The 24,489-nt window shown below is 42.7% G+C and overlaps 1 protein-coding gene across 3 annotated transcripts in view; it reads left to right on the plus strand.

Annotated features, from left to right (window-relative positions):
* GRIN2A (glutamate ionotropic receptor NMDA type subunit 2A) overlaps positions 1–24,489 on the plus strand; it is a 424,347-nt gene that overhangs the window by 348,798 nt on the left and 51,060 nt on the right. For all 3 annotated transcript variants that reach the window (XM_003269267.3, XM_030797992.1, XM_030797991.1), the window contains one exon: positions 6,667–6,827. In XM_003269267.3, coding sequence (XP_003269315.1) covers positions 6,667–6,827 — 161 coding nt within the window. The remainder of the gene's footprint in view (positions 1–6,666; positions 6,828–24,489) is intronic.

The raw sequence follows: 24,489 nt of genomic DNA on the forward strand, positions 1-24,489 counted from the left end.
CTTAGGTTGAAATTCATCCTTTCGAAAGTGTGATGTTGAGGAAGGCCCATTTGCCTAGATGAGAAGAAATTGGGGTGAAGGAGCACTGTAGGCTGTGGGTACCTCATCTATGACATGAAAAAAAGTCATCTCTAAGCCCTACCCAGAGACAAAATTATCTGACAGCTCCTATTTTCCATTCAGCCAAATCAGTCTCAGCATCAGCGCTTCTGACTCACCTGAAATGTCTTCAAAGCACGCAAAAGGAGCAGAGAGGTTTTTTTTCTTTCTTTCTTTCTTTTTTTTATTTCCCACTGGTTCCTTCTACTCAGATATATGGCTAATCTTCCCTCATGGGGCTGTACTTCCCACATCAGTAAGACAGGGGTAGAAACACCTGCTCTCTCACTGTCCACTGAAATGAAATGTAACAAGGGTTGCGGGGTTTGAGTAGCTATGCAGAAATGCACATTGAGGAAGAAAAGAGGTAAACTGGGTGCATCCTCCTATTGAGACTTTAGTTCAGGAAACATCCTGACTTGCTAAGCTCAGCAAGTGTTGAGATTGCAGCACTGCAAAGATTTTCTCTTCCGTGTGTGGGGGGATAATTTGTCTCTCATTATAAAACCTCGCTAACATATCTTGTTGACATAAGTCTACATATATCCTTTTGCCATTCATCAACAAACTGCTGAATAGAAAATCAATCCATGGAAAGCTTTTACAGCTTATCCATGATACACACTGTGATTGAAAGAATCTTGTCAAGAAAGCTGATGAGGGGTTGGGGTTAAAGATGGAGTCATTTCCACAAAGGCATGAGAGTGGCTCGCCTCTCTCTGATGGCTTCCGATTGAGGCTTGAGTAAGGGTCACTCTACTTACCATGGCACACAAAGCCCTGTGTTATCTCACCTGCTCTCACATTTCCTTCCTCTTGCTCCATCCCTGTCACTAAGTTTATTTCAGCTTAGTGTCCTTGTGCCTCTTATGCCCTGTGCCTAGAATGTTCTTCCCCAATCTTCTCATGGTTGGCTCCTCCTGGAATTTCTGGCCTTAGGGAAGACATTACTTCCTCAGGGAAGTCTTTCCTGGCTACTGTAATAAACTTGGCAGAATGAGCTCAGGCTCCCAAGAAACTTAAATTCTGGTAGGAAAAAAATAAACAATACACAAGTAAACATCAAGGAAGAAACAAGTTTGGAAGTTTGGGGCAGGAATAAGTATTAAAAAGAAGATAAAGCTGATGAGAGTAAAATTGTCTGGGGGAAGAGAACCTCAGGGATGTAGTTTTGATAGAGTTATTTTGTACTTAGGAGGTGCTCAGGACATTCTTGCTGGGTGAATGAATACATGCATGGTATACTGGACACTGTGCATACCCCACCTGGATCTCCTGGGATCCCTTTTGCAGCCCTGTGTGCCCAGCCCCACCTTTCCATGCTTTGCTGACAAAGCCTCACTTCAGGGATCCTCAGCAGATTTTTGCCTTTGGGCACTGGAATGGTAAATGCCTGGCAATTTAAGTTCCCTCAATCTTTGTGGTCACCTGTAACCAAAGACTAATCGGTGTGAGAATACAAAGGCCAAGCTGCTCCCTTGCTTCAAAGCAGGAAAAACTTTAAGGTACAAATCACTCTCTGGAGCTCCCTGCAGGACTGGACTGAGATGGAGACTTGGCCGTAAATCAGACCCTTGATTTCTCCCCTTTCTCCAATCTTTCCTAACTTTATCCTGCTCCCCTGCTGACTTCTCCTGGAACCCTTCACTAGTAAATCATGCTCACCCCCAAATCCTTCATTTGGGGTCAGCTACTGTAAGATTCCCGCCTACAGCGGGTGGTATCTCAGAGGCAGCAGATAACACACTGCGTTTAGAGTCAGAAAAGTTGCTTTTCCTCTCTGCCTGTTTCCTCTCTGCCACTCGCCAGCCGTGTAATGTTTTTAAAGCCATGTCGCCTCACGGTGCCTGCTTTGTCTGCTCTGTAAATTTGGGAGTCACAACTGCAGTGAGGATGAAAGAAAGCCACATATGTAAATGTGCCTTGTAGTATATGAATCCCTCTGCAGACCCAAAGTGCTATTATGCAACTCTGTCGCATTATGGGATCAAAAGTGCAATTCCTAGAAGTGATTGGAGGTAGGGTGGAAGCAGCAGGAAGCAATGTCCTGGAAGAGAGGATTTTTCAAGAAAGTGGTTGGCAGCATATTTTTCTTTTTGTTGCTATGTTCAAAGGCAAGGGTGGGGGGAAATCTTTACTATATAGTTTTGGGTATAAATAACATGACCACTTGTGGGAAAACTAATTAAAACCACTAATAATTTGACTGATCTTCACTGACTTGGAAACACCCAGTAACAGATACCATATCCTCAAGAGACACAGCTCAGTTTCCACGCTCAAAACATTAGAGGCAAGCTGATAACTCTTTTAATTAAATGTTTGATACAATGAGATAAACAGCAAAATTCCTGGAGTAAATAACCTATATGCTCCCAGAAGATTAATAGAAGATACACCAAGAAAGTCTGCAAAAAAAATCTATATTGAATCAATTTATTGTACACTGTGGTTGGTTTTTTTTGTTTGTTTATCATGAATACGTGTGTAACAACTCAGGTTTACAATGCTTTTAAGCCATTAGTGCTTGCTGTGAAATAATCATATTGGAACCCATGGTGTGCTCAGATGAGCTGGGACTTAAATTATAAATAGGCGAATTCATGGGTAATATGCTTCCCTAGGAATTAAGAGAAAATTGCAGTGTTGATAGGGATGCTTTCCAAAATGTTGGGAATCACTCTGATAGAGGAAATCCATCTCTGGGAGGCAGATTTATGTTGTGGGAAGAGCAATATCATGTTTGGGGTCAAATGGACCTGGGTTCAAATCCTGGCCTTGGCATATGATTGGCCTTCTGTATGTCAGTATCCCCCTAGGCTTAATTTCCTATAAAAGAGAAGGCATTATCTCCTTTCTGGCAAGGTTGATGGGAGGATTAGAAATAATCCTCACACCATGCCTGGCACACGGTAGATGATCCTGTAATGTGTTATTTCCTTCTTCTACCCTCCTCCTTTCCACTCCCCCCTCTCATTCCTCCCCCTCTCCTTCTCTTTGTCTCCCTTCTCCTCCTACTCCTTCCATCATCTTCATCATCGCCTGACTCAAACCATTCTTGGCTTCTGGGGCCTGAAATGTTATTGCACTGAGTTGGTCTTTTGTGACAACCAATGGAGGGAATTGAGGCAACTGCTCTCTGTGGATGAGCCCAGGAATGTGTTCTCAAGGAGCCGTGCGGTCTCTGGGCACTGTGCTGCTGCCGCTGAGTGGTCCCAGTCCAGGCAGCCAGGCCTCCTCCTAGCTGATCCTCTCTATGCTCAAGGACACACCTGCTTGCTGCTCACATCAAGAAGCACGTGGGACTTCACCAACAGAAGACTGTACTAGAAATAGGGGCTCCAGTTGCCAGATGTCCCTTATTTACAGGCACAGAAGACAGATAGATATTTTTAATAAATGTGTAGTTTTTGGTTCATAAAAAAAAGAAAAAATGTCTTGGTTAATTGGTGCATTTTTCTGGAAATTTTATCTCCAAATGTTGCATCTCTACCTCCCCCATCATCAAATGCTTGCCATGTTTTGGTCACTTGGATGACCTTCAGACATGCCTCCATATTGGATGGAAAAAAAAGTTAGAAAATAATCCTCTGTTCTCCAAACTGTAAGGAGACTGGCTTCATTGTTTGGCTGAAATGACGTGGGTAACAACAGGTGATCTATCCCAAGCATTAGAGGATGCCAGGTGTTCTTTCATACACTTTAAGATTTGTTGCAAAAGCAGTCTCCAATTTACAGATAGAGAAATTGAGGCTCAGGAGCTTAACTGGTTGCTCCAAATGGCGCAGTTTCTAAGCAGCAGATGAGAACCTGAACTTGCCTCCTGTAAGTCCAAAGCCAGGTGAAACCAGGTAACCTACACAGCAAGGGAACCCTGCAGAGAAGCCAGGGGAGTTCCTTTGACTCCAGATATTGTGATTACATTGTTCTGTGGTCTTGCTGACAGTGGAGACCTCTGTCCTACCCCTTCCTTTGCTAAAGCCCATATTGGATTCTTTCTCCTTGCACCTGGAACTCTCTGGGAGAAAGTCTTGCTAGGAATTATTCTCATAGGAAGCACAGAGTGTGTCCTGGATGTCGATCCTGGGACTTAATAGATGAGCCGTCCTTGCCCCCTCACTGTTTTTCATGCTGTAGGTCATGACTCTTTAGTGAGCCATGAAATTAATCTAAGGATTGCAGACATTTTTAAAAAAATAGAACATAATGGATAACATCAGAGTATATCACAGATAGAATGAGTGCTGTGAAATTTCACGCATGTGCATGGAGTGGTGATGGGAAACGTATTGTGAGTCATGCTTTAAAAAGTTTGACAGTCTTCAGTCTAGTGGAAAAGGTTCCTGGAGCTTGGTGTCAGGCTGAATTTTGTGTGGGTGATGGTACTATCCAGGCCAGAGAAGCACGGAAACCATCACAGCGACTGAATATCTGTCTGTGTTACTGAACAACCCAGAGGCATGGAAGGAGGTGAATTTTTAAAGACCTATGCCGCTCCTCTGTAACAGATGGGGAGTGAAGTGGAAGGCATTTAGTCAAATAGGCCATCTCCGGATGTCTCTGGAGATTGGGAATGGCTGCTACAACGAGATTTATGAACAGCACTATTACCTCTCTCCTCCCGAGCAGGCGGCTGCCATGAGGATGTGCCTGGGCTTGGCCTTTTGAGCTTTTGGTGATGAGTTAAGGCACTGCTTGGTGGAGTGACTGCAAAAAGCATTTTGCTGTTCACATACACACACATGCACACGTGGACGCACATACTCCCAGAGCAAGGCACACCCTGGCAGGAGGATCTCATTTGGACAATTGATGGCCACTTCTCCCAAATCCAGTTATGACTGCGTATTAGGCAGCAGCATGTCTAATTTAGGGAAAACGATTTTCAACTGGAAATTTTAATTAATGGTGAAATGAAGTGTGAGTCTGGAAAAAAGAATAATGTTTCTAGCTGGTCTGACTCTTGGGTAAATTTGGACACTTACCCTAGCAGTTCTTCGTTCTGTGGAAGACACACTGGTCTGGAAGTTGGAGAGACTGCTGCATTGTGGTCCTGGTTCTGACACTGATTTTCTGGGTGCTCTTCCTCTCCTGGGGTCTTTAAATCTTTATGTCTAGATAAAGAGAGAGTCACTAGCAATGGTCTCTGAGGAATGATAGAGTTAAGACCTCAGCCTGTGGTCAGACGCATCCAGGTTTGAATTCTGGGCCACTGCTTCGTAGTTGCATAATCTTAAATAGGTCACACAACCTCTCTGAGCCTCAGTTTTCTCATCTGCAAGAAGGAGCCTCTAAGATTAACTACCGGGCATGGGTTTGTAAGGATTAAATGACCTGACATTTGTAAAGTTCTTGGCATAGTGCTCGACCCGACTAGGTTCCCAAAAAGTGTTAGTCATTGTTGTTATTACTTTCTAGTTCCAGAATTCAGTATTTCATAGAAAAATGAGGTTCAGGTTCTCTTGTCACTCATAATGATAATAACAGAAGGTAAGCATAGCTTTATTTTTGAATGCTTTCTCTGGTCCAGGCACTATTCCAGTTACTTGACAAAGGTATATTGAGATCTTCATGGTGGCCCCCCACTCTACACATGGAAAATAAATGGAGGCAGCATGAAGTGAATGTGTTATCTAGGGTTCTATAGCTTGTATTCACGTGATAGAACCCGATTTTCCAACCAGCCAGTTTGAGCTCCCACTTATAACCACAGCCCAGCGCCATCTCTAGTGTTTAGCTGTATTTCTGGAACTCAGATCCAGTTCTCTTGACTTCGACTCTCATTTGAGTCACCTGAAACATCGAAGCTGTGGACAGACAGAATCATCCAGTCCATCAGGGAAGACTGGTGATGCATGGACTACAGGCGTTTATGGGGCAGTTGAGAGCTGAGTGCTGGGCATCCCTGATAGCTAAAGATCAACAGGGACTCTGAGTCAGCAAGTATTCATGGAGCCTGCCATGCACTGGCAATTATGCCAGTGGGGAATGTTAGGCACTAGATAAATAGTGCCTGCAGGAGTGAATGAATGACTGAGTGAGTGGAGAATGAATGAGTGGTAATATATAGTCATTTTCTGGGTGAGGTGAAGGTAATTATAAATGGAGTTTAGAGAAGGGAGTGATTGGTGGAGATCACAGAAAATTTCGTCATAAAGTGGATAAATGGACTGTACTAAGGTAGTACCTTAAGTTCAGCTCATTCAGCATTTCTAAGTACTGACTGTGTGCCTAACACTGTGCTAGTCTCTGTAATGGCACTGAAAAGTTCAACTCAACAAATACCTGTGGAGCACCCAGCCGGGCCCTGTGCTAGGATCTGAGCAATAGTACAGAAGAAAACAGATGGTGTGTCCACCCTCCTGGAGCTCACAGACCGGCTGAAGATGTGACTAAGTAGAAAGAAAGACCAAAAAGAAACATTTTATTGTCATCCTTCCCTAATGGATGCATTTAACTCCTAACACCAGACAAAATGATCACTAATTTATTATTTGTTCTCTCCTCCCCCTCCTCCCTTCTCCTTCTTTTCCTACTCTCTCTCTTCCTTTCTTGTTCTCTCTCCAGTTTCAGAGACCTCATGACTATTCCCCACCTTTTCGATTTGGGACAGTGCCTAATGGAAGCACGGAGAGAAACATTCGGAATAACTATCCCTACATGCATCAGTACATGACCAAATTTAATCAGAAGGGAGTAGAGGACGCCTTGGTCAGCCTGAAAACGGGGTAAGGATGGCAGTTTCCTTTTCACCACAGGTCTGTGGGCGATAAACCTTACAGAAATTGACTCTCGGCATGCCTCAGTTCTTATCTGCTCCCATTGTTGTATTTCTGGAGAGTGACTGTGGTCCAGATGGGCCCCAGTTGAGGGCTGTTTTTGTTAATCTAATGAGCATCCCAGGTTTCCTTCTGAGTTGGGTTAAGAAAAAGCAAATCCAGGATGCTTTGAAATGCACAGAAACAGAGGGGTTTCTTAAACTGATAAAGAAGTTTGTCCAACTCCATAGGATATTTTAACCAAATAGAAAGATCCAAGAAGGCCAAGAGTTTAAAGTAGTGAAAACAAAGATTTTTATCAGATTTTAGGTAGGAGGTCTTCTGAGTGTGGGGAGGAGTAGCTTGCTAGTAGGAGCTTTATGAAAAAGCTAATTGTATAATATTGATGAAAGAGAAAGAAAAGATGGGAGTAAAGCAATGAGAACTCAAATCATTCAAGTTACAGCTAGCATTCCTCTCTGTCTGTTGGCATTGTGGAGTGTAACACAGACTCCATAGCTGAAGGTGTAAAGAAAAGATAGCGCAGGGGTTAGGAGTTTAGACTTTGGAGAGGGAGTTTCTCATACCTCATAGCCTCATACCTAACATGGGAATAATAATAGGACCTAAGAGAGAAAATCTGATGGAAAGCCTTTTGGATGGGGAATAGACAGTACCTAAATGTGAGTGCTGTTATTTATTGTAAAGGTTAAATTCTATTCCATGGACTCTTCTGCAAAGTCCATTGTTCTGTGGTCTTGCTGACAATGGAGACCTCTGTTCTACCCCTTCCTTTGCTAAAGCCCATATTGGTTTCTTTCTGCTTGCACGTGGAACTCTGGGAGAAAGTCTTGCTAGGAATCATTCTGGTAGGAAGCACGGAGTGTGTCCTGGATGTGGACCCAGGAATGCATGAAATCCATTTTAGAAAGGATTAAATCCAATGAAAATCATTTTATTTTCAATGATGGATTTGTTTAATGAGAGGATTTTGATTATCCAGAAAATTAGCTCATATGGGGCATTTCAGTTGTCACAGATTCCTGCATGGAAACATGACTGCAGGTGCATTCTCCTTGCGGCTTAATAAATAACCTCCTCTTCGGCTGTTCTGCAAGCCCATTGTGAAGGCCTTGCTGCTGGCTTTGTGTCTGGTAGGGGGAGACAGAGGCCCCTCTAAAGCATCAAAGCCCGTATTTCTGCATAGAAATCCCGGTAGTTTTGGCTGTGAGCATTCTGTCCTTTCAGTCCGTGGCTGTGGAATCTCTTTGGCATCTCAGCAGGGGCTGGGAGAGCATTTATTCAGAAGTTAAGTCTGTGATTTCTGAAAAACTCATTCCCACAGTGCTCATTCTGGCTTGGAATGATTTCTTTAAACTTTTGAAGTAGAACAAAAATGCAGAAAATTCACAAATATTAAATATGCTGCTTTATGGCTTCGTACAAACTGATCATCCAGGTCATCACTCCCTGGGACCCCACCCCACACCCTCTTCCAGTCAGTATCTTCCACCCGCCACCTGTACTTCTAAAGCCGTAGATTCTTGGTGCCTGCTATTTTAACATAGAAATAAAGCCACACTCTTTGCTTTTTTGTCGTCTTTGGCTCAACCTTGTGTTTGCAAGATTGTTGCGTGTAATTTCAGTGCCTTCATTCTCATTGTTAGAATACACCACACATGGATGTCTCTCTCCTAATCTTGATGGACATTTGGGTAATGTCCTATTTGGGGCCTATTAGGAATAATGCTTCTTTTGTTAAGGAGTGAGCGCATTTCTCTTGGTATACACCGAAGACTGCAACTGCTCAGCCATAGAATATTTGTGTCTCCCACTTTCACAGACACCGGAAAAGACTAATTGTTGATGACTTTACAGTTTAGCCATGGGTTTGGGATTTTTGTTGGTTTGTTTCCATTGTGGTCTTTTAATCAACATATACTGTTGTTTTGGACAGACCATGAGCACAAATGCAGATGATAATGGTTGGAGACAGTGGTTGATGCCTAGATGGCTTTCTCTCCCTCCATTTATTAACCAGAGCAGAAAATGGGTTGTTTTCTTTCTTTTTCAACCTTTTTTCTTAAATATAATAGCAAAAAAAGAGGAGAGAAATGGAAACCATTTGTGTCCATAAATTGTAGAAATTGTTTTCTGGAAGGCATATAATAATTACAACATCCATCTTAGAAAACTTAGGCAGATGGCAGATTCATTCTATACTCAATCTCCTATGTGGGGGATGCTTTGCATTGTTACTTTAAACTCAGAAACTAGAGCTGAAGGAGTACAAGTCTTTTTTTTTTCTTTGAGATGGAGTTTCACTCTTGTTGCTCATGCTGGAGTGCGATGGTGCAGTCTCACCCCACTGCAACCTCCGCCTCCCAGGTTCAAGCGATTCTCAACACACCCAGCTAATTTTTGTGTTTTTGTAGAGACAGGGTTTCACCATGTTGACCAGGCACATCTTGAACTTCTGAGCTCAGGTGATCCTCCTGCCTTGGCCTTCCAAAGTGCTGGGATTACAGGCATGAGCCACCGCACCCAGCCACAAGTCATTTTTGAAGAAATAATTCAATATACTCTTAGGGATGAAAGCACAGCAGTTATCATTCCTGGAGATTTAATTTCATTGGAGTTAATATTTGGGGAAACCACATACATGTTTAACAGGCTCCTTGATTAATTATTTAAATATATATATTTTTTTCAGACAGGGTCTCACTCTGTTACCCAGGTTGGAGTACAGTAATGTAATCATAGCTTATTGCAGCCTGGACTTCCCTGGGCTCAGGTAATCATCCCACCTCAGGCTCCTGAGTAGCTAGGACTACAGGCACGCACCACCACACCTGGCTAATTTTTGTGTTTCGTGTGGAGATGAGGTTTTGCCGTGTTACCCAGGCTGATTTCAAATTCAGAAGGCTCAAGCCATTCTTCTGCCTCAGCCTCTCAAAGTGCTGGGATTACAGGAGTGAGTCACTACACCCGGCCTAAATTAAATTTTGAATAGATAAGATATTTATATACTTCAAAAATAAAAAAGTACATAAAAAGAAAAACAGTGAAAAGTTTTCCCTCCACACTATTCCTCATCTAGTACCCCTCCATGGTAACCACATTTACTCTGTGTATCCTTCCAATATGTTCTTCTGAGTCTTTCTATATTAATGCATAAAGAGCCATAAAGTTATTTTTTATAGAGTCATAATCTTTCATTATGCAAATATACCATCTTGTATTTGGTCAGGCCTCTATTGTTGGACATTTAGGTTGTTTCCAATCTTTTGCTATTGCAAACTAAGCTGCAGTGAATATCTTTGGATTGTATCACATTCAATGTAGAATAAATTTCTTGAAAGAGTGGGTCATAGTTGCAATTTTAATAGGTATTGCCAAATTTCCCTCCAAAGGAAATTCATACTTACCCCATCAGTGCATGAGAGAGCTTATTTCTCCAAAGTTTTGCCAATACAATGTGTAATTAATCTTTCAAAATTTTGCTAATAGGTAAAAAGTATGCTGAGATATAAATTTGCACTTATTTTCAGTAAATTTTGGCCATATTTATATACTTAAGAGCCATCGGCAATTCCGTTTTTACTTTTATTAATATTTCTATTGGTTTGTTGGTCTTTTTCTTATTAATTTATATATTGGACAGATGAGCCTTTTGTGATGCGATTGCAAATATTTTCCCTATTTCTTTTTTTGTCTTTTGAGCTTGCTGCTTTTTTTTTCCATGCAGATTTTATCTTTTTTGTAATGAAATATATCAACCATTTTCTTATGGCTTTTGAATTTTGACACGTCATTCAGAAGTCTTTCATCATTCTGTTATTACAAGATAATTATCTCATGTTTTCTTCTATTTCGGTTGCATTTTTTAATATTTGGAATTTTTCTTGGTGGATGGTATGAGACATGACTTCAACTCCTCAGATGATTATGAAAACCAAAATATGAGAATTAGCACCACAGACCTACACCAAGACCCGATCAACTTTGTGTTGGTTGTGTCTTCTCAACATCCCACGAGACTGCAGTCTTTCAGGTGTCCACATCACCACACTCATAGGCCTTTTCCTTCCTTTTCACATCTCTTGTTTCCTTTTTAAATTTTTCATTATGAAATATGTTGCTGTTTAAGGAATAATAATAATACAACGAAATCTTCGGGTACCTACCACCGAGCCTTAAAAAAAATAGTCATTCTGGTCCTTCACCACGACCAGCATCTATAGAAGGTTCCATCCCTCTGGAAGGTTGAGGAAGGTAACCTCATCTGCTCCTGAATTGCTCAGCTTTCGAACATTCCCCCAACACCCTAGAATCCAGCAAGCCTTGACTTAGAACATCCAGAGCATGTGGCTCAGCTGCTGGGTCTCACTGCTCCACCCACACGTTTCAGTAACATCTGCTGCCTAGCAAAGCCACGTGCATGCACACCAGGGTCAGCGAAATTGTGGGTTGTAATTTTCTGAGAGAGTCTTGAACACCAGACGGGCTTTGGATTACTGTCAAGTGACAGTCCCAGCTGGGTTTGAGTCTGGGCTCGAGTGTTAGCTAGCTGTGTCCTGGGACGAGTCATGTCACCTCTCCAAGTCACTTTCTAGTTTCCCCATCTACGAAGTGAAATGGTTGAATTCTTTGATCTCTGAACTAGTTCATGAGATTCTTTTATTTGTATCAAACACTTACGAAGACCCAGACAAACAACATATACAAACAACTGTCAGTTTTGCAGAAAGGATTTAGAATCATGCCCCAAAAATTGGGTGCCTCCAAGCCTGGCCAATGAACCAACTGTACTTGAATCACATGATTACCTGTCAAAATGCAGATTCCTGGGCCCAGCACAAGGCTTTCTCTCTAGCTATGGAGCCTGTGAATCTTTATTATAATAAGCATCATTCCCCCCAGCACGCCACACCACGTGATTTTGAGACACATGAATATTCGAGAGCTACTGTTTTAGAAGTCCGACGCACTATTCATTGTGCAACAGAGCTGAGAACTACTATTTTAAAGGAGTTTGAGAAACACATTTTATTGGGATAGGCATATACAGAGTAGACAAACCAAATGCTTGTCTTTGCAATCCATAATTTTTTGAAGAAAGGCATAGGCAGAGAAAAACTTGAAAGCTAAGTTTTACTGTTTATTGAAATTCATAATAAATGTAGATAAAGAAATTATCAGACAACTCAGTGAGAAGAGAGGGTTTGACATGTAAATATCAACAGAGATGGGATTTTTTGGGCACAGATCTGTTGTGCCTTGTGGGACTCCTGTGAACCAAAGGTGGGTGAGCGTCATGACCCCAGGTTTCTAGGCTAATGCTTCTCCAGCGTAGCCTGAGTCTGAATCAGAAAAGGTGCTAATAAAAATGTAGATTGCTGAGCCTCACTGAGCCAGTTGAATCAGAATCTGTGTAAGGAGGGGTCTGAAGATCTGCATGGTTTAACAAGCTCTTCAGGTGACTCCAATATGCACTAATCAAATTTTAAGAACATCGCTCTAGAAGAGGGAGCTGAAGCTGAAATGAGTGGAGACAGATTTAGATTTACACATGCTCAGTCGTCAGAAGCTGATGTCCTCCAAGCCATTTTGGCATGGGGGCAAAACTGCAAGCGTCGCACTTATGCCGGATTTAAATTAAACAACGTCCCTAGAACCCCGAAGAGCCTAATATTTCAAGACACAGTGGGATAGTTTGTGTTTTTATTTTAATTGATTTTCATGTACAAGTCTGGGTGTATACATTTATGGAAAAGTCCCAATTTCCTTAGAAGCCTCAGTTTTCAGCTCTCAAGATCCCCAGTCCCCTGTGTGATTTCATTCTCAGCACAATGTTGAAAAACAGGTCTCTGTTGGTTTCCTTTACATGTAGTAGTTAGAAGAATTGGAAGAGAGGATTGTCTTTTTTCGCAATATTTTTTATTGTGATAAAATATACATAGCATAAAATTTGCCATCTTCACATTTTTAAGTGTATAGTTCAGTGGTATTAAATGCATTCATCATGTGGTACAACCATTACCACCATCTGTCTCCAAAGCTCTTTATCTTGTAAAACTGCAACTCTCTATCCACTAAACAAAAACTCCTCATGCCCCTTTTCCCCAGCCCCTGGCAACCACCATTCTACGTTTTGTCTTTATGATTTTGACTGAGTACCTCATCTAAGTGGAATCATACAGTATTTGTCTTTTTGTGACTAGCTTATTTTACTTAGCATAATATTCATCCATGTTTTGGCATGTGTCAAAATTTTATTCCTTTTTAAGGCTAAACAGTATTCCATTGTATTCAGGTACCACATTTTGCTCATCCATTCATCTTTCAATGGACACTTGAGTTGTCTCAGCATTTTAACTATTTTGAATCATGCTTCTGTGAATGTAGATGTGCGAATATATTTTTGAGACTTTGGTTTTTTTTGTTGGTATTATATACAGAAGTGAAATAATTGGATCATATGTCAATTCTGTTTTTAATTATCAACGAACAACCATACTGTTTTCCACAGTCCCATTTGCATTCCCACCAACAGTGCACAATTGTTCCAGTTTCTCCACATCCTCGCCAATACTTGTTGTTTTCTGTTTTTCTAATAGTAGCCATCCCACTGGGTATGAGGTGGTATCTCACTGCAGTTTTGATTTGCATTTCCCTAATGATTGGTGGTATTGAGTGCTTTTTACCTGCTTATTGGCCAATTGTATTTATTCTTTTGAGAAGTGGATATGCAAGTCTCTTGGCCATTTTACATTTGGGTTGTTTGGGTTTTCCTTTTTTTTTGGTTGTTTTTGTTAGCTTTTAAGAGTTCTGTATATATTCTGGATATCAATCCCTTATCAGATATACAATTTGCAAATATTTTTTCCTATTCCATGGGTTACCTTTTTATGTTCTACCTATTACATTGATAGTGTCTTTTGATGCACATTTAAAAACAAATTAGAGTATTGTCTTTTTACCAATAAATATTTTTCTAAAAGGCTTGAGTTGTCGTCAGTGACATGTCTGTAAGAACAAAAGAGCAGTGTAGTCCTATCTCCCTGCATGGGTTTGAAATGTCTTCATAGAAAGTTTTGCATTGAAAAATAAATGAGCACTGAATTCCTATCCTAGAGCACAGGTTTGCAAAGCCTGTGGGATTTAGGAATGTACCTTTTTTTTGAAACGGAGTTTCGCTCTTGCTGCCCGGGCTGGAGTGCAATGGCACAATCTCGGCTCACCACAGCCTCTGCCTTCTGGGTTCAAGCGATTCTCCTGCCTCAGCCTTCCTGAGTAGCTGGGATTACAGGTATGCGCCACCATGCCCTGTCAATTTTGTATTTTTTAGTAGAGACGGGGTTTCTCCATGTTGGTCAGGCTGGACTCAAATTCCTGACCTCAGGTGATCCACCTGCCTTGGCCTCCCAAATTGCTGGGACTACAGGCCTAAGCCACCACGCCCAGCCAAGAATATACATTTTTATTAGCGCTTCTAGTGATTCAGATGTAAGTAGTCTATGTCTTTGAGAGGTTAGTTGACTATTGAGAGATGGAGTTCTGTAGTGACTAAACAGGACAAGCAAGACGAAGGATATTTCAGGAGGAGGGTGCAGGATGGGTGGAGACGTGGCAAAATGTGAATTTAGGTTTAGGCATATTAAGTTGGAAGTGCCTTTGGAACACCATCATCATATGTCCAGGCATCTGTGCACTTAATGCGACCTGACAATTAGTGAGCTACAGCCCTGAGCACTTCATATGCGTAATCTCAATTAATCCTCACAAAACCCCTACGATCTGGGTACCATTAATATCCCTTTTAAGAGATGAAGAATCTGAAGCTCAACAATGTTAACCTAATTACCCAATAGGCTATTCAGCTAAGTAACTACATTGCAGAATTAGTAAGTATAGAAGTTAGGCTTACTTCCCCACTTGGAAATGCCACCTAAGCAGTTGGAAATATGGGGTAATGGTTCAGGGGAGAATTGAAAACTAGTTAGATATTACATATGTGCATATATGATAGAGTGCACATCATATTAATTGATGATCTGAGAATTGATAAAATCACAGCATTATCATTTCTATCCTCAAAAGAAACTGGTTCAGGGATATTAGCATTCCCAAGGCAAAGGTATACCAGGAGAGTATAAGGATCGTCACTGAGGTTTAGTTGCTCTGCAGAGCAAATTTTTTCAAAGACGCCATTTGAGCGGGTTTTATTTGCTGTATTTTATCAGTCAAACAGAATCAAACACAAATGGTTCATTTCCAGCTGCTGAATTCGAAAGCGGGCATAGACATCAGGGTTCAGTGAGCTGTTCTAAATGGGGTAGCGTCATCTCCAGAGAAAATCAGATCGACAATGACCTGGTTTCTAAGATCCACCCCCACACTGCAAACAAAGCTCAAAAATAATTGCTTCCACATCATAGAGTTAGGAAGTTTTTTCCTTAATAAAAACTCAAGTAAACACAGACATCTTTTTTTTTTTTCGGTACTTGGAATTATTTCCTGGTAAGCTCTATTAAGACAATGTTAAAGGATTTTCAAGGCCACCTATAAAAACTTTTTTAAAGCAGAAAAAAATGTGTGTGGTGGGGGAGGAGTTAAATAAAGTGAGATCATAATTCTTTCAACTCAGAGATGGAAAAAAAGGTAAAAAAACAGACTAAAAAGAAGTATATCAAAATGTTATCAGAGATGCTGCTAGGTGATTGGGATGATGGACTTTATATCCTTTTACATTTAACAAATTTTCACCAACACAGTATTATTTGCAATAGCTAGGAAAAAGTTTCTTCTGACTATAATTCTCTGTTTTTTTCCTGCATTTCATTCTTGTATTGTCAGTGCGTGTATACAATTCATACAAGTTGAGTCAGTGCATATGCAAATTTGTTTTGCTTTTCTCAAAGTGGACAGTTCTGTTGTTTAGTTTCCACATTTAAGGACCAGGTGATAGTTTCATTGAGCTAAGGGAATATTAATTAATTTAGCTTTTACGGCTTTGTGTTTTCATCATGTCTTAACTAGCACTGAAGGGTACTACAAGAAATAGTTATTTTTGAAAAGGTTGCTAATACGGTTATTACAGGACAGCTTGTGGAGAATGTCATCCTGTGGCATCTCTCACACTTCTGTACAATGAAGAGCATCGCTTTGTTCTGTTTGAGGCACGCTTTCATCTTGTGGACAACACAATTGTAACAACTTATGGTTTTCTTTTTGCTTGGACTACTGCACAATTCAGAGCTTAATGCATGATTCTTTCATAATTGTGGAGCCTGTGGCCTGAATATCTGTTTACTGACTTTCCCTAAGACTGAGCTGCTATTCCACTTCTGAATTCACTTAACTCCAATTGCTTTATCTGTATGTGTAAACCTTATTCTATTACAGTGAGTGTTAGCTACCTGAATTGCTTTGGACACAAAGCAATTCTTTGTTTTCTTATTTTCTTATTGTTTGTTTTTATTTTATTGTTTATTTCTTTTTTCTTTCTTTCTTTTTTTTGTTTTGAGACAGAGTCTTGCTCTGTCGCCCACTGCACCTGGAGTGCAGTGGTACTATCTCAGCTCAGTGCAACCTCCATCTCCCAGGTTTCAGTGATTCTTATGCCACAGCCTCCCAAGTAGTGGGATTACAGGGGTGCACCACCACACCCAGTTAATTTTTGTATTTTTAGGAGAGATGGGGTTTCACCATGTTGGCCAGGCTGGTCTTGAACTCCTGGCCTCAGGTGATCCTCCCACCTTGGCCTCCCAAAGTGCTGGGATTACAGGCGTGAGTTACTGTGCCCAGCCCAAGTGAGGTATTTCTAACTAACAGATACCATTTATTGAGAGCTTACCTAAGTGCCATGTACTGTTTTAAATGCTTTGCCTCCATTATCTAATTTAAACATCATGACAACCCTATATGATAGTGACCATCAGGATTTTCATCCACCTTTGAGGAAACAGGCATTGGGAGATTAAGTAGCATGTTTGGGATCAATCTTACTGCAGAGCCCATGCTTTGAGTCACAATGTAAATAAAAAATATGACTGTTCTCATAATATTCCACAATTAAGGCGGTCTAATTGCCCACCATTATGCAAAACCTAGTACCAATTTTGTTCATATTTTTACTTCAAAAGATCTTTTTTTCTTTAAAATCTTTACTACTGTTTCAAAAGGGGTAATGTTTCTTCTTCCATTGAGATGAGGAAAATAAATGAATGCATGGAGCAAGAGGGTGGAGGAAATGAATTTCTTCTATTCGAGCCAAGCCACAGGAAGCACACGGTCAGAAAATTCCTCCTGGGGAAGAACTGTGAAGAAGCAGGAACTCCCTGGCAGGTTCTAGATCCTTAGGGATCACCTCTTGTTTTTGTTTGTTTGTTTTTTGAGACAGAGTCTCACTCTGTCACCGGGGCTGGAGTTTAGTCAGGGGATCTCGGCTAACTGCAACCTTTGTCTGCAGGGTTCAAGTGATTCTCGTGCCTCAGCATCCCGAGTACTGGGACCACAGATGTGCACCACCATGCCTGGCTAATTTTTGCACTTTTAGTAGAGACAGGGTTTTGCCACGTTGTACCAGGCTGGTCTCAAACTCCTGACCTCAAGTGATCCGCCTGTCTCGGCCTCCCAAACTGTTGGAATTACACGCATGAGCCACCACACCTGGCCCACCTCTTGTTATTGCTTGCTGAACTCACATGGGAACTTCAAACATGTGATCTCATTTCCTCCTGATTCAACTCTGCCAAATAGTCATTTTCTCCATTTTATAAAGGAGGACACTGAAGTTCAGGCAGAAGCCACAGCTCGTCTGAAGGTTAACATCTAGTGAGTAGTAGTGCCAGCATTCAATTGAAGACCCAACATATTTTCTGACCCATGATGTTGTGCTAACCCTCTGCTTATCCTGAGAAGGCAACAGCTCTGGAAAGGGTTGTACCTATCTGTTACAAGGTCATGGGGTTAGGAGCTGGGAAGTTGCTCTTGCCCATGAAGCATCATAGATTTGAAATAGCTCAGCTTCCTTTCTCCCCACAGTAAAATTATAAACACATCTCCACTGACCCAGGTGCTAAAAAGGTCATGGTGTTAATGTATCAGCCCTATGTGTTCTCTTGCTGCAGGGAGAAGTGAGTTTTCTTGGCACTGGGCTCACTGAGACCACAGAAAGCCTCTAGCACAGGTTAGGAGACACTGTTTACACCCCGTGGAAAGTGCCCGGGGCCAATCCCAGACAGCTGCCTCTCCCAAAGCAAGCCCCGCCTCCTTCCTCCCATAGAGAAATGCAGGTGGAGGAGTGATAGGAACTCAGGTACTGCACCTTCAGGTGTCCCCAGTGAAGTAGTTTCCTAGAGTGGCCATAACAAATAACCACAAGCGTGGTGGGTTGTAACAACAGAATTTTATTCTCTCAGTTCTGGGGGCCAGAGTCCAAAATCAGGGTGCCAGCAGGGCCTTGCTCCCTCTGAAGGCTCTAAGTGAGGGTCATTCTTTGCCTCCTCCAGTTTCTGGGGCCTCCAGGTGTTTCTTGGCTTGTGGCTGCATCACTCCAATCTCTGCCTCCATCTCCAGGTGATCTTCTTCCCTCGGTATGTCTCCTCTTCTTCTAAGGACTCCAGCCGTTGGAGTTAGGACCCACCCTAAATCCAGGATGACTTTATCTGAAGATCCTTAAATAATTATATCTGCAAAGACATGATTTTCAAATAAGGGCATACTCTGACGTCCCAGGTGGACACGAATTTGGAGGTATACTCACCTAGGCTGTAGTGTGGTTTTCCCAACATCACCTCCTGATAGGCATCCTACATCAGCACTGCCAGAGAAGGCTGTCCTCAGGTGTCTTGGAGATCAGGGGAAGAGGCCATGCTGCCCAGTACTTTATCTGGGTGTGCTGTGGGGAGTGGTGGTGTATTCCACAGGGATGCACAGCGCACAGGTATGCAAAGTGGATTCTTGCATGTGAACTCCCACCATCAGGTGGTAATTATGCTGGCTGATTTCCCGTGCCTTCCCTACCGCCGCCTCCTGGTCTCAGTTGTTTAGGTAGCCCTCACTCCATGGCGGGAAGTTTTTTCTTTTTGAGACAGAGTCTGGCTCATTCACCCAGGCTGGAGTGCAACGGTGCCATCTCGGCCCACTGCAACCTCCACCTCCAGGATCAAGCAATTCTCCTGCCTCAGCCTCCAGAGTAGCTGGGATTACAGGTGTGCGCCACCATGCCCAGCTAATTTTTGTACTTTTAGTAGAGATGGGGTTTCACCATCTTGGCCAGACTGGTCTCGAACTCCCGACCTCAGGGGATCCAACCTCCTCAGCCTCCCAAAGTGTTGGGGTTACCGGCATGAGCCACTGCGCCCGGCCCCAGGAGCTTTTATGAGTGCACTACCTATAACTCTTTGTTTAATCTTCACAGCTTCTCCGGGAGGTTGGCATGCCCAGCATCTCCACTATACAGACAGGTTAAGTCATGACGTAGGCACAGTGCTGGTAAGCTTCAGAGCTGGGATTTGAACTGGCTCTAGGAGCTATGCCCTTAACCATTATGCTATTTTGCTTCTCATTAAAAAATGTATCCTCATTGTAAAAAAAAAAATGAAAATACAGATAAGGAAGCATTCCTTTGGCTTGGCATCTGAATGCTAATCTGTTGTCTGTTTGATGTACGTTCCATTTCTCCCTGACTTTTATTATATGCATTTGCATATGTTTTTGTTTTTCTGAGACAGAGTCTTGCTGTGTTGCCTAGGCTGGAGTGCAGTGGTACGATCTTGGCTCACTGCAACCTCTGCCTCCCAGGTTCAAGTGATTCTCTTGCCTCAGCTTCCTGAGTAGCTGAGACTACAGGAGTGCGCCATGATGCCCAGCTGATTTTTGTATTTTTAATAGAGATGGAGTTTCACCATATTGCCCAGGCTGATCTCAAACTCCTGACCTTCAGTAATCCACCCACTTCGGCCTCCCAAAGTGCTGGGATTACAGGAGTGAGCCACCGTGCCCTGTCTGCATTTGTATATATTAATACGTCCACACAGAATAAAATTTCATTCTGTGGAATGCTATCAAACTCTATGCAGTATGTCACAGTTTGGTTTTCAGTGAACGATATGTTTTGGAGAGCTTTCCATTTTTTGCCTTCATTCTCTCTGATTGCTGGAAAGAATTCTGTGATATGCATGCATCAGAGTATTTTTAAGCATTTTCTTCTTACTAGACTTCTTTTGGGGGAGTGGGATGAGGGGTATCACTCATATGGCTGTGTTAAGGATTGTTGGGGAGTCCTCTGTGTACCTCTACAAGTGGTTTTCTAGGAATGAAACCAGGACATAGCATTTCTGGGTGTAAGTATTTATATTTTCTTGAAGCCTTCAAACTTATGTAGTCAATTTGTTTGATTTGCTTATTTTTATATTTTCTGAGTGGCCTCTTGGTGCAGAGAGTGGATTTTGGAGTAAGAAATGCCTACTTTAACATTCAGTCTCTAATATCAGCTGTGTGACCTTTGGCAAATTAAATAACCTCTCTGAGCCTGTTTCCCACATGTGTAAAATCCTATTTCCTGGAATTCCTCTGAGAAATAACTAAGTTGACTTATGGAAAGTACCCTGCACTCTGTCTAACACATAATAGCACTTTCACAAATCTCGATGTTTTTTGGAATCTCTCACTCTCATGTTTTCTGGCCCCTCAGAGTCCCTGTCTTTCAGTCCTCCTGTGTGACAAGTTCTGCGATGTCATCACTACTAACAGTATAATGGGGTGCTTAAAGGTTAAGCATCCTGGATTCGAATTCCCACTCCAGTGACATCCAGTGTTGGGACCTTGGACAAGTTAATTAACATCTTAGACTGCAGTTTTCCACTTTTATAAAATTATGCTAATTGTGCTGCCTTCACTTAGAAGTGCACTGTAAAGATTAAATGAGATATTCAGGCAAAGAGTGCAGTCTCCAGCACATAGTAAATGTTCAAGAAAAGTCTGAACAAAGGAAACCTTTTTGAGCCATCTTTCTAATATTACAAAAATGCTGTGCTTCATGAGATCTGCAGCAGAATGGTTAGCTCTGACCTCAATCCTTGAAAAGTACAATCTAAGAAGCTCTATAAAGAGTAACATTCCAGAAAGAACCAATACTGTTCCTATGTCAGAGCATGAGTTGTGGTGAAGAAAATACAGTATTGCATAGTGCTTTGCAATTCACCAAACAAATTTATGGCTGTGACTTCATTCAACCAGTGCATAAACATAGGAGACAGATTATGTTTTCCTTCCTGTCAGATGGGGAAATCAAGGCTTAGAGAAATATTTAGACTTGGCCAACTTTGCACAAAGTGTGTGGAGCCAGTTCTCTGACCCTGCATACCTGCTGAGGCCTTGCACTGGGGGAGCCCGGCAATGGTGTCCTGAAGGTGCACTGCTTTGGTGAGCGAGAGACCGGTCTGGAAACACTGGGCAGAGATCTCTGGGCCTTAGTGTCCTCATCTGAAACATGAAGAGACTGGATTACATACTATCTCAACTCCTTGGGCATAGTCAGTTTGGGTCCAACATAAATTTAACAGAAACAAAGGACTTACAGCTGGATGGATTTGCACAATCATTTCAATCCTTCCCTATCTTTGAAATTAGCAGTCAATAGACAAAGTGGGTACATTCATCTCTTGGGTATTCTTTCTGTTTCTCTCTCTCTCTCTCTCTCTCTCTCTCTCTCCTCCTCCCTGTCTCCCTCCCTCCCTCCCTCCTTCTCCCTCCCTCCCTCTTTCCCTCCCTCTTTCCCTCCCTCTCTCCCTCCTTCTCTCCCTCCTTCTCTCCTCCTTCTCCCTCCCTCTCTCCCTCCCTCTCCCTTCCTCTCCCCCTCCCTCTCCCTTCCTCTCTCCCTCCCTCTCCCTTCGTCTCTCCCTTCCTCTCTCCCTTCCTCTTTCCCTCCTCTCTCCCTCCCCTCCTCTCTCCCTCCCCTCCTCTCTCCCTCCCTCTCTCTCCTCCCTCCTCTCCCTCCCTCCCCTCCTGTCTCCCTCCCTCTCTCCCTCCCTCCCCTCCTGTCTCCCTCCCTCTCTCCCTCCCTCCCCTCCTGTCTCCCTCCCTCTCTCCCTCCCCTCCTGTCTCCCTCCCTCCCCTCCTGTCTCCCTCCCTCTCTCCCTCCCTCCCCTCCTGTCTCCCTCCCTCCCCTCCTGTCTCCCTCCCTCTCTCCCTCCCCTCCTCCCTCCCTCTCTCCCTCCCCTCCTGTCTCCCTCCCTCTTTCCCTCCCCTCCTCTGTCCCTCCCCTCCTCTGTCCCTCCCCTCCTCTCTCCCTCCTCTCTTCTCTCTCTCCCTCTCTCCCTCCCCTCCTCTCTCCCTCCCTCTCTCCCTCCCCTCCTCTCTCCCTCCCTCTCTCCCTCCCCTCCTCTCTCCCTCCCTCTCTCACTCCCCTCCTCTCTCCCTCCCTCTCTCCCTCCCCTCTTCTCTCCCTCCCTCTCTCCCTCCCCTCCTCTCTCCCTCCCTCTCTCCCTCCCCTCCTCTCTCCCTCCCTCTCCCTCCCTCCTCTCCCTCCCCTCTCCCTCCCTCTCCCTCCCCTCCTCTCTCCCTCTCATCTCCCTCCCTCTGTCCCTCTGCTCTTCTCTCCCCCCCTCTCTCCCTCCCCTCCTCTCTCTTTCTTCCCCTTCTCCCTCTCGGTCTCCATCTCTCTCCCTCTCTCTCACCCTCTCCGTCTCCCTGTCTCTCTCTACTAGTCCATTTTCACACTACTGATAATGACATACCCGAGACGGGGTAATTTATAAGGAAAAAGAGGTTTAATGGACTCACAGTTCCACGTGGCTGGGGAGGCCTGACAATCATGGTGGAAGGTGAAAAGCATGTCTTACGTGGTGGCATGCAAGACAGAATGAGAACCAAGTAAAAGGGGAAAACTCTTCTAAAACAATCATATCTCATGAGACTTATTCACTACCACGAGAACCATATGGGGGAAACTGCCCCCATGATTCATTTATCCCCCAATGGGTCCCTCCCACAACAGGTGGGAATTATGAGAGCTACAATTCAAGATGAGATTTGGGTGGGCACACAGACAAACCATATCACTGTCCTTCTCACTCCTTCCCCATCACTTTCTTCTATCCTCTTTCTCTTTCTTTCCCCCCTTTTTTCTCTTAGTTTCTTGCAATTGATATATCTCACTTTTTATTCTCTCCCTCTCTGTACCTTACTACTATCTTTCACCTTCTCTGTTTCTCTTCCTCACTTTCTCTTATCTTTTCTTCTTTCTGTCTTTCTGTCTCTGTCTTCCTGTTTTGCTTGGTACCTCCTTCCATCTGGATCTCTTCCTCCTCCCTAGTTCTCTTCCTCTCTTCTATCCTCTCCCTTTCTCTGCTTCTGTCTGCCTCTGTCTTACAAAATCGCTCAGGATTTATTCTCAGCTAAAAAAATAAATATTAACCATCCATCTTTTTTGCCTAATTCACAGTGAATATTATTGGTAGTAGAAATAAACCACATAAAATAAACGGACAAGAGCTGAAAGCACACAGGATGAAATTTGGTATTGACTAAAAATCCATAGATAAATCATCTTAGCTAATTTTGGATCTCTGTACAATTTTGACCCAGGAGAATTGGACTCAGTGGAAATAATAACCAGAAAAGAAAACTCAAAATGGCAGAAGTTATAAATTAGTAAAATTTGTTGTGGTCCAAATGTTGATCGATGAAGCAAATATTTATAAAATTTAAACACAAAAGAATTGACCCCAGTAAAACTGTTTCCAAAAAAATTGGAAACAATTTAACTATGCTATGCAAGACATCGATCGAGGAATTAAATTAGCTTAATGGAGTTTGCTTTGAAAAATGCTTCCTTTGTGAAAATTCATCAATGTTGGTATAACTCTGACTTTAGAGTTTGTATTCACAAACCCAGAATCAAAATGTGATTCTAGGCCATTTTCCCAAAACCAGTTTTAGACCATCCTGTGCTGATGGCAGTTAATCTCTATAGAGGTTGAGTGTCTCTTGCCCAAGTAAACCATTTCAAAGGTTGTCATGCCTCAGTGGTACCATTTCTGGGGATCATGAATGCCCTTCCCCGATGGGTACCCGGTGGTGATCCACAGCTCCACTGTTTCTCTGCATAATGATACCACCACTGCCAGACAATCTCCTAAATCCCACCAGCATCTGCAATTAGAGGCAAAACACCTTCACTTCCCTTTTAATCCATCCAGTGGCCAGGCCTGTAATAAGGTATTATTTCCCATCTTACAGATGAGAAAACTGAAGCTCAGAGAGATCCCATGACCGGGCTTCACTCATGGAGCTGGTGAAGATAAATCTGAATTGTGTTCCCTGTTCCACAGTTGCCCAAACATGCCAACTGACCTTACGTGCTAATGTGTTTCTCTTCCTGGCAAGGGTTTGGTTTGACCTGAAAAAAATACATTCAGTTATCAAAGAGTTGTTTTAATTTTCAGTAACACACACACACACACACACACACACACACACACGTGCACACCCTGGTTTCATTAATTCATCAAGACAAGCAGTGTCTTGTTAAAGGCTTCTTGAATGTTAATGAATGAATAATTAACTTTAACTATATAATTAGCCTTTAAATGTGCTGAGACCCCCAGAGAGCATCTGCAAA

The sequence above is a fragment of the Nomascus leucogenys genome, chromosome 18, assembly GCF_006542625.1.
Source record: "Nomascus leucogenys isolate Asia chromosome 18, Asia_NLE_v1, whole genome shotgun sequence".
Taxonomy (NCBI): Eukaryota; Metazoa; Chordata; class Mammalia; order Primates; family Hylobatidae; genus Nomascus; species Nomascus leucogenys.